Source organism: Kogia breviceps, chromosome 6 (assembly GCF_026419965.1).
Source record: "Kogia breviceps isolate mKogBre1 chromosome 6, mKogBre1 haplotype 1, whole genome shotgun sequence".
In the NCBI taxonomy this organism is placed as follows: Eukaryota; Metazoa; Chordata; class Mammalia; order Artiodactyla; family Physeteridae; genus Kogia; species Kogia breviceps.
The window spans coordinates 57,524,853-57,537,994 of record NC_081315.1 but is presented as its reverse complement, the minus strand read 5'-3'; the positions used below and the strand labels follow the sequence as shown (position 1 = coordinate 57,537,994).

The following is a 13,142-nucleotide window of genomic DNA, read 5'->3' as shown; positions in this document are numbered from 1 at the left end:
CAGGACTGTCGATATCTTGACTTTTGTCTTCTAAAATATAAACAGATTTTGAGTTAAATGCATTGTACACAGAGTTATCCCAAAGAGAAAAATGTGATTAAATGACTAAGCTAACTTGGTTATCTCTGCGTGTGGGACTGAGGGGCAGAGCATTAGTTTTAGAGGTATAGGTGGGACTGGGGGAAGGGTTGTGTTTACATGCTTTGAAATTTTTTACCATGTGTGTGTGATTCCATTAAAAGAAAGGTTAAACTTTGTTTACAGAAAAGTCTTTTTTCTACATATTGAACTCAGATTCCCAAGCACAACCATAACACTAATCATTTATTGAATGCTTACTGTGTGTCACGCATTGACCAAATGCTTTATGTACATTATTACCTTGTTACACTCCTAGTAGGTAGTAGAGTTATCCATATTATACAGAAGTTCCCCAAAACTTGCATAAAATCACAGAGGTAATCAGTGGTAGCAATGCCTGCTTTCAAACCCTCTGCTCTTACTTACTATGCTATTCTAACTCCAAGTGTGTTAGCATTGAAATATTACAATATTGCCATATTCTGATGGCTTTGAAGCCAAATGCCAACTCTAGGAGCCCTGGTTAGAGGTGTATTTTCTATAACTACATCTAGCTGGAAGACAAGTGTCATGTGACAGAAAATGAACAAAACTTGAAAAGTTTGGGTCTTGACTGTCTCATTCTAGCCTTTGACAGGTTCCTTAACTTCCCATATTCCATGTTTCCATCTCTGAAACGGTGATAACAATATTTCTTTTATTGGATTATATGAGATCCTGTGTAAATGTTTTGGCACCACTTTTTAAAAAGCCTGCACTACACACAGCTTTCTAGGAGAGGGCACAATACAAAACAGTCCCAGCAAAACAGTGGCCTATTTGTTGGGGGACATGGAGAGTGTAGTAAGGAGCACAGAACGGATGGCCCTACACGGTACGGTTCTCACACACACCTCTTTGATGATGCTATTCCTGTGACCGCAGATTCACGGTAGCCTGCGCGCCCTGGGAAGCCTCCTGTCCCATTCTGGAATAGACAGGTGCAGCGGGAAGCCAACCGTCCCAGTTTCAGGTCAACTGCCTTTTTCTCTGCCTGACCCAGGGAGGCATAATAGCAGTCTGCTGCACACACGGAAAGGAGTTCTCAACATTTCCCCCTCTGGCTTGCAGCCTGGGGCGTCAGGAGCTCTACTGTCCTCTCCCCATCCCCCATAAGATGGAGCTAACTGAACAGTTACGGTAAAGGACTCAGAACCCCATGGTACCTCCACCCCCAGGAAAGAATTTATTACCAGGTTTTTCACCCAGTTGTAACATTTTTATTCCTAAATGAAAAAAAGATTTTCAGATAATAAAGGCATCTACCATTTACTACTATTTTAAAGCGCCATTCATTCATTAATGAAGTCTCATTAGGACTTTAATCAGTCTTGCAAGACAGAAATTTTCTTCATTTTACAGATGTGGGAGCAGAGGTGCAGAAAAGTGAAATAAAGTTACCTCTACACAAAGTTACCCAGAGGAAAATGGCAGAGGAGAGACTTCATGAAGTTGGGTCTGTCTGTCCACACAGACCAGACCGTGTTCATCCTCCACATGCTGCTCAGCAGCTGCCTTTCAGGCAACCGGGGCGCCTAGTAAGGTGCCAGCGAGATACCATGCCAACTCAGGTCCAGCGAGCTAAAGAGATGTAGACACACAAAGTGTGTCATCAGTGTCATTAGAGGTTCACTTCAAAGTCGCAGCAGTTCAAATCTGGGTGAATATAAAAGTATTACTGGGGGCTTCCCTGGTGGCGCAGTGGTTGAGAATCTGCCTGCTAATGCAGGGGACACGGGTTCGAGCCCTGGTCTGGGAGGATCCCACATGCCCCGCGGAGTGGCTGGGCCCGTGAGCCACAACTACTGAGCCTGCGCGTCTGGAGCCTCTGCTCCACAGCAAGAGAGGCCGCGATAATGAGAGGCCCGCGTACCACGATGAAGAGGGGCCCCCGCTTGTCGCAGCTAGAGAAAGCCCTCGCACAGAAACGAAGACCCAACACAGCCATAAATAAATTAATTAATTAAACTCCTACCCCCAACATCTTCTTAAAACAAACAAACAAAAGTATTGCTGGAACCTCTCTGTGGGTCTGTCAGTGCTTTAGATCATGAACTGGGAATGGCCGTTTCTGTACACAGCACACAATATCCAAAGGCAGCAATGTGAGGCAAAGCTCAGTAATGTGCGGATGGATGTCATTTAGCAGATGCCAACAATCTAAGTTCCTTAACAGATGATCATTCCATAATAACAAAACCTAACACAAATTATTTTCAAAACATTACATGAACTTGGAAGCAGGACTGAACCATTAGATAGGGGCTTGCGCCCTGAGATTTTGTGTTTTTATAGTCCTTACAGATATCCCTATAAGGTAAGATGACATGTGTTAGCCACCTTTGAAAGATGACAATTCTGAGGCCTAGAGAAGTGTTATTACTGTCCATAACTCTCTGGTAAAATATTAGATAATGTCCACTGTTTTTTTTTTTTAATTTCTCCTTGTCTCAGGAAAAAAATTAAGTTTGAGGGCTGTTTCATTTTTTTCCTCCCCGTAAGCGTGAGTTCTGAGGCCCTTTTGACTTGACAGGAGTCACACTGTTCAGTTTCTCTAGCCACAGAAATTCAAGGCCCTACCCTCAGCAACAGTCTCATACTTTTTAAATACCTGCTTTCATGGTTATATCTTGAAGGTAGGTTAAATGTGTCATGATAAGTATACTGGAAAAACACCAGAGGAACCACAAGTTTTAAGAAACAGGTACTTGGTCATAAGGTAAGAGACCTGAGTCCTTCACTCACTCACGTGATCTTGCTCTGCAAAGTACTTAGCCTCCCTTGCGTATCTAACGGTGACAATTATATCTATACTCCCCAAATTGGCAGCTTCCTCTCCAGCATGTCTAACATTGCTTACCAGGTAGTGTAAAAGGTTCTGGAGTTTTCATTCCTAAGTGAGAAAGAAATTTTCAGTGACTTGCAGTTTGTTCCAGTGAGTACAACTTCCAAACTCCTTCTTGTCTCATGAACTCAAGAGATACAAGCACCAAAGGTCCCACTGCACTGTAGTTTCTGGCTTTTTACTTGAAAGTTCTGGCTACATGAACCCTCACTGTGCAAATCCATGCCAAACTCGGAGGAGCCTTCTGCCATGGCGCCTCATTAAGCCTGCCTCTATGCCAGGAGAGTACTATGCTTAGTTACCTGGCGATCCTAGATGCTGAGATGTTATTAGCCAAAGCTAACAGCTTTTGCATGAAGTTGAAGTTTCTTTTGAGTACCTCTAGCTATAGAACCTAAGGCTGGACTGCATGCATCCAGGTCCCAGCAGCCTTGTCTTCAGCCATGCCCCCAGCAGAGCTAACTTTCCTGCTCCAGGAAGGCATGAACACTAGGGAGGAAAGGTACTTTTCTACTCTCTCCCCCAGCTAAATCTTTGTAGAATGACTGGCAGGCAGCTGTCATTCTCATGACATTATCATTGTCACTGTCATTGTCATTGTCATTGTCATTCTCATGACAATATTCTCTTTAATACACGGGGGGATCCTTCTCTTCTCCTACTTTGGCCAAGAAAGTAAATAAAGCTGTCTTACCAGGTATTTGGGTGGCTTCTTGGCTCTTCATACCTGAAGACAAAAATGAATACTGGTTAGTGTTAATCAACTCTCTTGCATTGTTAATGCTCACTTTGGTCTATACCTCCCCCATCTTCAACCCCCCCCCCTCCCCGCCGAAAAAAGGAAAAAGAAAACAGTAACAACAAAAACACCTTTCAATTGCTCTTCATTCTCTAACTGGACAAAGCCCGAACTCCTTATGGTGGACTTCAAGAACTTCATTATCTGGCCAACCTTATCTTCATAGGGCAGTCAGTCCTAGCACATCGGGTTTTAAATGAAACAGTACTGGGTCTAAGACTCTGCCTGGCTTGGCTCTATTGTCATTTTAGTTATTAGCTCTATGACTGGGCAGGTTTGATCCCTCTAACCTTCATTTCCTTATTTACGTGCAAGAAATACCATGTAGGTGTGTAGTAAGTGGTGATTAAACGTGATACATTATAAAACTGCTTCATACATTACTGCATGGAACATAATAATCTCTCAATAACGAGAGTCCCTCTGTTTTGACTTAACTTATTCCTCAAACTCTCCATGTCCAGGAACGTCCTTAGTTCTAGGAGTCCTCATGCCTCCTTCTAACTGTGTAGCTAGTCTCTGAGAGTAAGTAAAAGATCACTTACCAGGTAAGACTGTGGATTCCTGGCTTTTCATTCCTAAAGATGAGAATAGGAAATATTTAGTGATAAACGCAGTAAGCTTGAAAGTTTAACCTTATATTTATATAGCTATTTACAGTGGAAAACTCTAAAAGCTTTGAGAGATGACCCACTCTCAAAGCTTTTAAGAGTTTTGGGTAAAAGGGAAAGAGATTTAACCCACTGGTGCCTAACTTACTGTGAGAACTATGGCTAGTGATGCAGGCACTCTCCTAGATTAAGTAAAATATCTCTTGTTGATTTTTTTTTTTAGACTCTGACCTACATTTGTCATGATTTATTTTTTAAAATGAAACTTCTTGATTATATAAGTAATATAATTACAGACACTTTGGAAAAATATAGGAAATTATTAAAAATTACTCATAATCCCAGATATCAGAGCTCTTCAGTCTTAATATTTTGGTATATTTCCTGTCTCTTTGCTATATATATATATATATATACACATACATGCTTATATACATTTTTTACTACTTTTCTCAGTTTTACTGAGATATAATTGGCATAAAACACTGTATAAGTTTATGGTATACAGCATAATGACTTGAGTTACATATATTGTGACAGGATTACCACAATAAGTTTAGTTAACATCCGGCATCTCATGCAGATACCAAAAAAAAAAAAAAAAAAAAAAAGGTTTTTTTTTCCTGTGATGAGAACTCTTAGGATCTATTCTCTTAACAGCTTTCAAATATATCATACAGCTGTTAACTATAGTCATGTTGTACATTACATCCCCTGTACTTATTTATCTTATAACTGGAAGTTTGTACCTTTTGACATTTTAAAATAAATTTGATATTATACTCCATATACTGTTTTTATCCTATCTTTTAACAAATTTTTATTGGAGTATAGTTGATTTACAATGTGTTGGTTTCAGTTGTACAGCAAAGTGAATCTGTTATATATATACATATAATCCACTCTTTCTCAGATTCTTTTCCCATATAGGCCATTACAGAGTATTGAGTAGAGTTTGTTTTTATCCTATTTTTATTGTCACTGTATTATAAGTACTTTCTCATATCTTTAGATATTTTTCGAAAACATGGTTTTTAAATTGGTTATTGTTTCATAATATGGATATAACTTATTTAACAATACCCAACTGCTGGATACTAAGGTTATTTATAAATTTCGGCTACGATAACACTGCATAAACATTTCTGTACATATTTTGTACACAACTTTTTATGTTTATTTCCTTAGAACAAATATCTAAAAGTGTTATAGCTAGGTTAAAAGGTATGGACATTTTTAAGGCTAGTGATACATACTATTGAACTGTCCTCCAGAAAAGTTCCAATTTATAATCTCACCAATAATTTATGAGAGTGTTTCTGTCCTAGCACCCTTGAAGAATATCATTTTTAAGAAAGACAAAAAAATTTGGGAATGAGTCATACTTTGGAATATACTAAATAATCAAATGGATATAGCTAATAGCATTTGTTACTCAGATTGCTAGAAACAGATATATATATACATATATAAAATCATTTTAATTTAGGAAAAAATGTCATTTTTTATGCTCCTGATGAACACCCTATGTTATAGAGTTTGTGGAATAATTAGTTACACCTTCCTCTATCCATGTAACAGCTAGCCTAAAGCAGAAAATAGTCAATTCTCTAGAACTAGTTTCTTATGTCATGTCTCTAACTGCTCCGCCAGGATGACCTATGGATTGTTAGATAGGACACAGACAGAGCTGCTGGGTCGTCCTTATAAAGAAGGATATCTGGAACTCAGGAGGGTCTCTTATATACCAAACTTGTAAGCTAATGTGGGTTCTGCCTTCTTCCCACTTTTCCTTACCATGCCATGCCCACCTGCTCCCACCCCTAAGGAAGCTGTCTTACAAATGTAAGCCCCTAGAGTTTATGAAAATGTCTTACCAGGGTCTTCAAGTTTCTGGTTTTTCTCACTTAAGTTACAAAAAGAAACTTACCAGTTTTAATGATAGAACAAAGTAATTGGGAGTGACCACAGTTGGAGCAGAACTATTTTCAGGTAATTATGGCCATAAAGATCCACTTGATATATCCAGTAAACTAATGCTCCTACATTTAAGTGTCAGCCACAGTCTAAATGCACCTTGGCTAATTGGGCTGGAACATTCCTCTGGTCCCTCCTACTAAGAAAAACTGTTATATACAGTAAGTCCCCTAGTGATCTCCACAAGCTAGAAAATCGTCTGTCTTGAAGAGTTAGCTGAAGTCCCTGTGAAGTGACCACTAAAACTTGTGACTGCCCTGCCAATAAGAAGTGTTACTAAGCAAGTCCTCAGGGGCATGAAATGCTTCACACAAGGACAGGAAATATCTTCCAAACGTCAGGTAAACTGCATACTTAAGGAAAGGCCAGATACTTTTCTCCCTTCAATAAAGAAAAACTTATTGTAGCTACATGGGCCAAATACATACCAAGGAACTTAAATGCAAAGAAGTGATTTGGGCCATATCACCATAAGTGGAAAATTAGGGGCTGGGGAAAGCGTCTAATCACCCAGAAGTTTTAGTCAAATAATGCCAAACATCACCTTACTTGAAAAAGGCAAACGACTAACTTTTTCTACTTTCATCTGGATGTTTGGTGTCACACAGGCTAATCTCAATGACTGAGAATAGAGCTATACATAAGAGGCCTCAGACCTGTCAAGAGTGCCTAGCTCTTCAGGTCCGCCTAGCCTTATTCCCCAGAATGGTTCCATATTGTTCAGATCTCCAGAGAGCCAACTCTCTCATTTGCAAGGAGGTAAATTTCCCCAGAATGGATTCTTTTTTTCTGCCTCATATCTGCCAGGTTACTCCTTCACATGTACAAAGTACTCTTTTTCATCAGCTAAGAATTGAATTTGCTGAAAAGGAAGGAGCTATTAAACATCCATGTAGCTAATAAACATCCATTATTTTTAAAAGTAGAGCACACTTACCAGAGTTGTAGACACTGATGTGTTGAAAATATTCTGAAATACAAACATGTTTTCATTACATAGTACTATACTTAGATGTGAATGTCAGGTTCAGTCAAGATACATGCAAAATATGGCAATATGAGAAATATAAAATTTCAGTCTCAAAAATAAATGGGTATAGATTCATTTTAATTACTTTAAGAAGAATTCAAAGAAAAACTAGCCAGGAAGACAGCTAGAAATGGACCCTTATTTTCAAACTATTTAAATAAATCTTCAAAAGGATCCACCCAAAGCACGCATCAGCCCAAGGCATTTCCTGTTAACTTTGGTTCAGATCTGTTGAGCCTAATTTGATAATGTTGTTCCTGAATACTCTTAGAATTCCTGTTTACCTTCCCAAGTCTTTTCCATGGTCCTCTAAGAGAGACTATTTTTGTTATATTCTTCATTTTTCCCTGAGGAAGAGGAAACAGACCACATTACCGTTCTGTCCCCCCAGTCTTTCCCCTGATGAAGGAAGGAATCCTTCATCAGTCTCCCAAATATTACTTCCCAAGATGTCAAAACAAAGGAATACAAGTCTAACTCTGTGCATAGGAGTCATGTAGGGGTATTCAGGAGTCAAAATCCTGTAATGACAGGCTAGGGTCAGAGTGGCATGGTCCCTGCACGCCCAAGGCAAATGCAATACAGCCGCAGGCAAGGCTGGGATCGGCTTGGGGGGGGCTCCTGTATGCTCCCCCTGAAAAGGTAGTAGCAGTAGCACAACTCAGCCTTGAGAAGACAATGGCTGACAGTATGACAGCACAGTGTGGTGGCTCTGACCTGTTATTTCCTGTGAGAAATAACACTGATAAAATTCCCATTACAGAGGTAATACTCTAGAGCATATCTTACCCATGTTCTCAACACAATTTGCAGTTTTTAGTCCTGAAACATAAAGATAAAGTTTTATTAGTTAGACACAATCTACCTTAGTAAAGATTTCAAATTGGTCTGTGCCTACTGGTAATCTAATCTGTCAGCTCCTAGTCTATCAGACTCATAATTTAGTGGGAAGCAAATTACATTTTTGTATTCATAGTACAGTCACCAAAGAGCAGTAGCTCTAGATAAAACATCTAACTTTTCTGCAATTCAGTTCCCTTATGTGTATCTTTTATTGGGAGATTGCTTCAAATGACCTCCAGAGTCCCATCCAAATCTAACACTTATTTATTTTTAATAGATCTTTATTGGAGTATAATTGCTTCACAATACTGTGTTAGTTTCTGCTGCATAACAAAGTGAATCAGCTATACATATACATATATCCCCGTATCCCCTCCCTCTTGCGTCTCCCTCCCACCATTCCTATCCCACCCCTCTAGGTGGTCACAAAGCACCAAGCTGATCTCCCTGTGCTATGCGGCTGCTTCCCACTAGCTATCTGTCTTACATTTGCTAGTGTATATATGTCAATGCTACTCTCACTTCACCCCAGCTTCCCCCTCTCACCCTGTGTCCTCAAGTCCATTCTCTATGTCTACATCTTTATTCCTGCCCTGCAACTAGTTTCACCAGTACCAATTTTTTTTTTGGATTCCATACATATGTGTTAGCATACGATATTTGTTTTTGTCTTTCTGATTTGCTTCACTCTGTATGACAGACTCTAGGTGCATCCACCTCACTACAAATAACTCAATTTCGCTCCTTCTTATGACTGAGTAACATGCCATTATATATATGTGCCACATCTTCTTTATTCATTCATCTGTTGATGGACATTTTGAATGGCTCCATGTCCTGGCTATTGTAAATAGAGCTGCAATGAACATTGTGGTACATGACTCTTTTTGAATTACAGTTTTCTCAGGGTATATGCCCAGTAGTGGGATTGCTAGGTCACGTGGTAGTTCTATTTTTAGTTTTTTAAGGAACCTCCATACTGTTTTCTAGTAGTTTTCTGGTGGCATCTTTAGGATTTTCTATGTATAGTATCATGTCATCCGCAAACTGACAGTTTGCTACTTCTTTTCCAATTTGTATTCTTTTACTTCTTTTCTTCTCTGGTTGCCAGTGGCTAGGACTTCCAAAACTATGTTGAATAAGAGTGGCAAGAGTGGACATCCTTGTCTTGTTCCTGATCTTAGTGGAAATGCTTTCAGTTTTTCACCATTCAGTATGATGCTTGCTGTGGATTTGTCATATATGGCCTTTTTTATGTTGAGGTAGGTTCCCTCTATGCCCATTTTCTGGAGAGTTTTTATCATAAATGGGTGTTGAATTTTGTCAAAAGCGTTTTCTGCATCTATTGAGATTATCATATGGTTTTTATTCCTTAATTTGTTAAGGTGGTGTATCACATTCATTTATTTGCATATATTGAAGAATCCTTGCATCCCTGGGATAAATCCCACTTAATCATGGTGTATGATCCTTTTAATGTGTTGTTGGATTCTGTTTGCTAGTATTTTGCTCAGGATTTTTGCATCTATGTTCATCAGTGATATTGGTCTATAATTTTCTTTTTTTGTGATATCTTTTTCTGGTTTTGGTATCAGGGTGATGGTGACTTCATAGAACGAATTTGGGAGTGTTTCTTCCTTTGCAACTTTTTTTTTTTTTTTTTTTTTTTTTTTTTTTTTTGTGGTATGCGGGCCTCTCACTGTTGTGGCCTCTCCCGTTGCGGGGCACAGGCTCCGGACGCGCAGGCCCAGCGGCCATGGCTCACGGGCCCAGCCGCTCCGCGGCATGTGGGATCTTCCCGGACCGGGGCACGAACCCGTATCCCCTGCATCGGCAGGCGGATTCTCAACCACTGCGCCACCAGGGAAGCCCCCTTTGCAACTTTTTGGAAGAGTTTGAGAAGGATCAAACTCTTGAGAATGATCAGTGTTACCTCTTCTCTAAATGTTTGACAGAATGCACCTGTGAAGCCATCTGGTCCTGGACTTTTGTTGGAAGAGTTTTAATTACCGTTTCAATTTCATTACTTGTGATTCATCTGTTTATATTTTCTAATTCTTCCTGGTTCAGTCTTGGAAAATTGTATCTTTCCAAGAATTTGTCCATTTCTTCGTGGCTGTCCATTTTATTGGCATATAGTTGTTTGTAGTAGTCTCTTATAATCCTTTGTATTTCTGCAGTGTCTGTTGTGATTTCTCCTTTTTCATTTCTAATTTTACTGATTTGCATCCTCTTTTTTTTCTTGATGAGGCTGGCTAAGGGTTTATCAATTTTGTTTATCCTCTCAAAGATTTTAGATTTTAGTTTTATTGATCTTTGCTATTGTTTTCTTCATTTCTATTTCATTTATTTCTGCTCTGATCTTTATGATTTCTTTCCTTCTACTGACTTTGGGTTTTCTTTGTTCTTCTTTCTCTAGATGTTTTAAGTGTAGGGTTAGATTGTTTATTTGAGATTTTTCTTGTTTCTGGAGGTGAGATTGAATTGCTATAAACTTCCTTCTTAGAACTGCTTTTGCTGTGTCCCATAGGTTTTGGGTCATAGTATTTTCATTGTCATTTGATTCTGTTTTTGTTGTTGTTGTTTTTAGGTATGCAGGCCTCTCACTGTTGTGGCCTCTCCCATTGCAGAGCACAGGTTCTGGACACACAGGCTCAGTGGGCATGGTTCACGGGTCTAGCTGCTCCGCAGCATGTGGGATCTTCCTGGACCGGAGCACAAACCTGTGTCCCCTGCATCGGCAGGACTCTCAACCACTGCGCCACCAGGGAAGCCCGATTCTATGTATTTTTTTTATTCCTTCTTTGACTTCTTCACTGATCTCTTGGTTGTTTAGCCTCCGTGTATTTGTGTTTTTTACAGTTTTTTTCCTGTAATTGATTTCCAATCTCATAGCGTTGTGGTCAGAAAAGATGCTTGATACAATTTCAATTTTCTTAAATTTATGGAGGCTTGATTTGTGACCCAAGATGTGATCTATCCTGGAGAATGTTCCATGAGCATTTGAGAAGAAAGTGTATTCTGCCACTTTCAGGTGGAATGTTCTATAGATATCAAGTAAATCTATCTGGTCTATTGTATCATTTAAAGCTTGTGTTTCCTTACTTATTTTCTGTTTGGATGATCTGTCCATTGGTGTAAGTAGCATGTTAAAGTCCCCTACTATTTTTGTGTTACTGTTGATTTCTCCTTTCACGGTTGTTAGCATTTGCCTCGTGTATTGAGGTGTTCCTATATTGGGTGAATAAATATTTACAATTATTATATCTTCTTCTTGGATTGATCCTTTGACTATTATGTAGTGTCCCTCCTTATCTCTTGTAACAGTCTTTATTTTAAAGTCTATTTTATCTGATACAAGTACTGCTACTCCAGCTTTCTTTTGATTTCCATTTGCATGGAATATCTTTTCCCATCCCTTCACTTTCAGTCTGTATGTGTCCCTAGGTCTGAAGTGGGTCTCTTGCAGACAGCATATATACAGGTCTTGTTTTTGTATTCATTCAGCCAGTCTGTGTCTTTTGGTTGGGGCATTTAATCCATTTACATTCAAGGTTATTATCAATATCTATGTTCCTATTACCATTTTCTTAATTGTTCTGGGTTTGGTTTTGTGGGTCTTTTTCTTCTCTTGTGTTTCCCGCCTAGAGAAGTTTCTTTGGTGGTGTTGAATTCTCTTAGCTTTTGCTTGTCTGAGAAGCTTTTGATTTCTCCTTCGAATCTGAATGAGATCCTTGCTGGGTAGACTAATCTTGGTTGTAGGTTTTTCTCTTTCATCACTTTAAGTATATCCTGCCATCCCCTCTGGACTGTAGAGTTTCTGCTGAAAAATCAGCTGATAACCTTATGGGGATTCCTTTGTATGTTATTTTTCTGTTTTTCCCTTGCTGCTTTTAATATTTTTTCTTTGAATTTAATTTTTGTTAGTTTGATAAATATGTGTCTTGGTGTGCTTCTCCTAGGGTTCTTCCTGTATGGGACTCTCTGTGCTTCCTGGACTTGGGTGACTATTTCCTCTCCCATGTTAGGGAAGTTTTCCACTATAATCTCTTCAAATATTTTCTCAGACCCTTTCTTTTTCTTTACTTCTTCTGGGACCCCTATAATTTGAATGATGGTGTGTTTAATGTTATCCCAGAGGTCTCTGAGATTGTCTTCAATTCTTTTCATTCTTTTTTCTTTATTCTGCTCTTTGGCAGTTATTTCCACCATTTTGTCTTCCAGCTCACTTATTGATTCTTCTGCCTCAGTTATTCTGTTATTGATTCCTTCTAGTGTATTTTTCATTTCAGTTACTGTGTTGTTCATCTCTGTTTGTTTGTTCTTTAGTTCTTCCAGATCTTTGTTAAACATTTCTTGTATTTTCTCAATCCGTGCCTCCATTCTATTTTTGAGATTCTGGATCATCTTTACTATCATTACTCTGAATTCTTTTTTAGGTAGATTGCCTACTTCCTCTTCGTTTATTTGGTCTTGTAGGTTTTTACCTTGCTCCTTCATCTCTGACTATTTTTTGCCATCTCTCTCTTTTTTTTTTTTTTTTTAAATGAGTGGGATTGTGTTCCTGTCTTATTGGTTGTATGGCCTGAGGCTTCCAACACTGGAGTTTGTAGGCTGTTGTGTAGAGCTGGGTCTTGGAGCTGAGATGAGGACCTCCATGAGACCTCACTCTGATGAATATTCTCTGAGGTGTCTGAGGTTCTCTGTTAGTCCAGTGGTTAGGACTCAGAGCTCCCACCGCAGGAGCTGTTGCCCAACTCCCAGTTCGTGAACCAAGATCTTGCAAGCCACGTGGGGTGGCAAAAAAAAAAAGAATAGCAAAGTAAAAAATAAAATTAGACTAGGAAACTAACAGATATGTTAGAAAGAATATGAAAATTAAAATATAGATGAAACAACAACCAGAAGGTACAACAG

The 13,142-nt window shown here is 39.0% G+C and overlaps 1 protein-coding gene across 2 annotated transcripts in view; it reads right to left on the bottom strand.

Annotated features, from left to right (window-relative positions):
• ART3 (ADP-ribosyltransferase 3 (inactive)) overlaps positions 1 to 13,142 on the bottom strand; it is a 35,641-nt gene that overhangs the window by 1,916 nt on the left and 20,583 nt on the right. Inside the window, exons 4-9 of one of the 2 annotated variants that reach the window (XM_067035852.1) lie at positions 8,172 to 8,204; positions 7,290 to 7,322; positions 4,310 to 4,342; positions 3,660 to 3,692; positions 2,981 to 3,013; positions 1 to 30 (exon numbers count right to left, since the gene is read on the bottom strand). In XM_067035852.1, coding sequence (XP_066891953.1) covers positions 1 to 30; positions 2,981 to 3,013; positions 3,660 to 3,692; positions 4,310 to 4,342; positions 7,290 to 7,322; positions 8,172 to 8,204 — 195 coding nt within the window. Of the gene's footprint in view, positions 31 to 2,980; positions 3,014 to 3,659; positions 3,693 to 4,309; positions 4,343 to 7,289; positions 7,323 to 7,666; positions 7,730 to 8,171; positions 8,205 to 13,142 lie in introns of those variants that run through there. The other variant, XR_010841023.1, reaches the window with a different exon arrangement.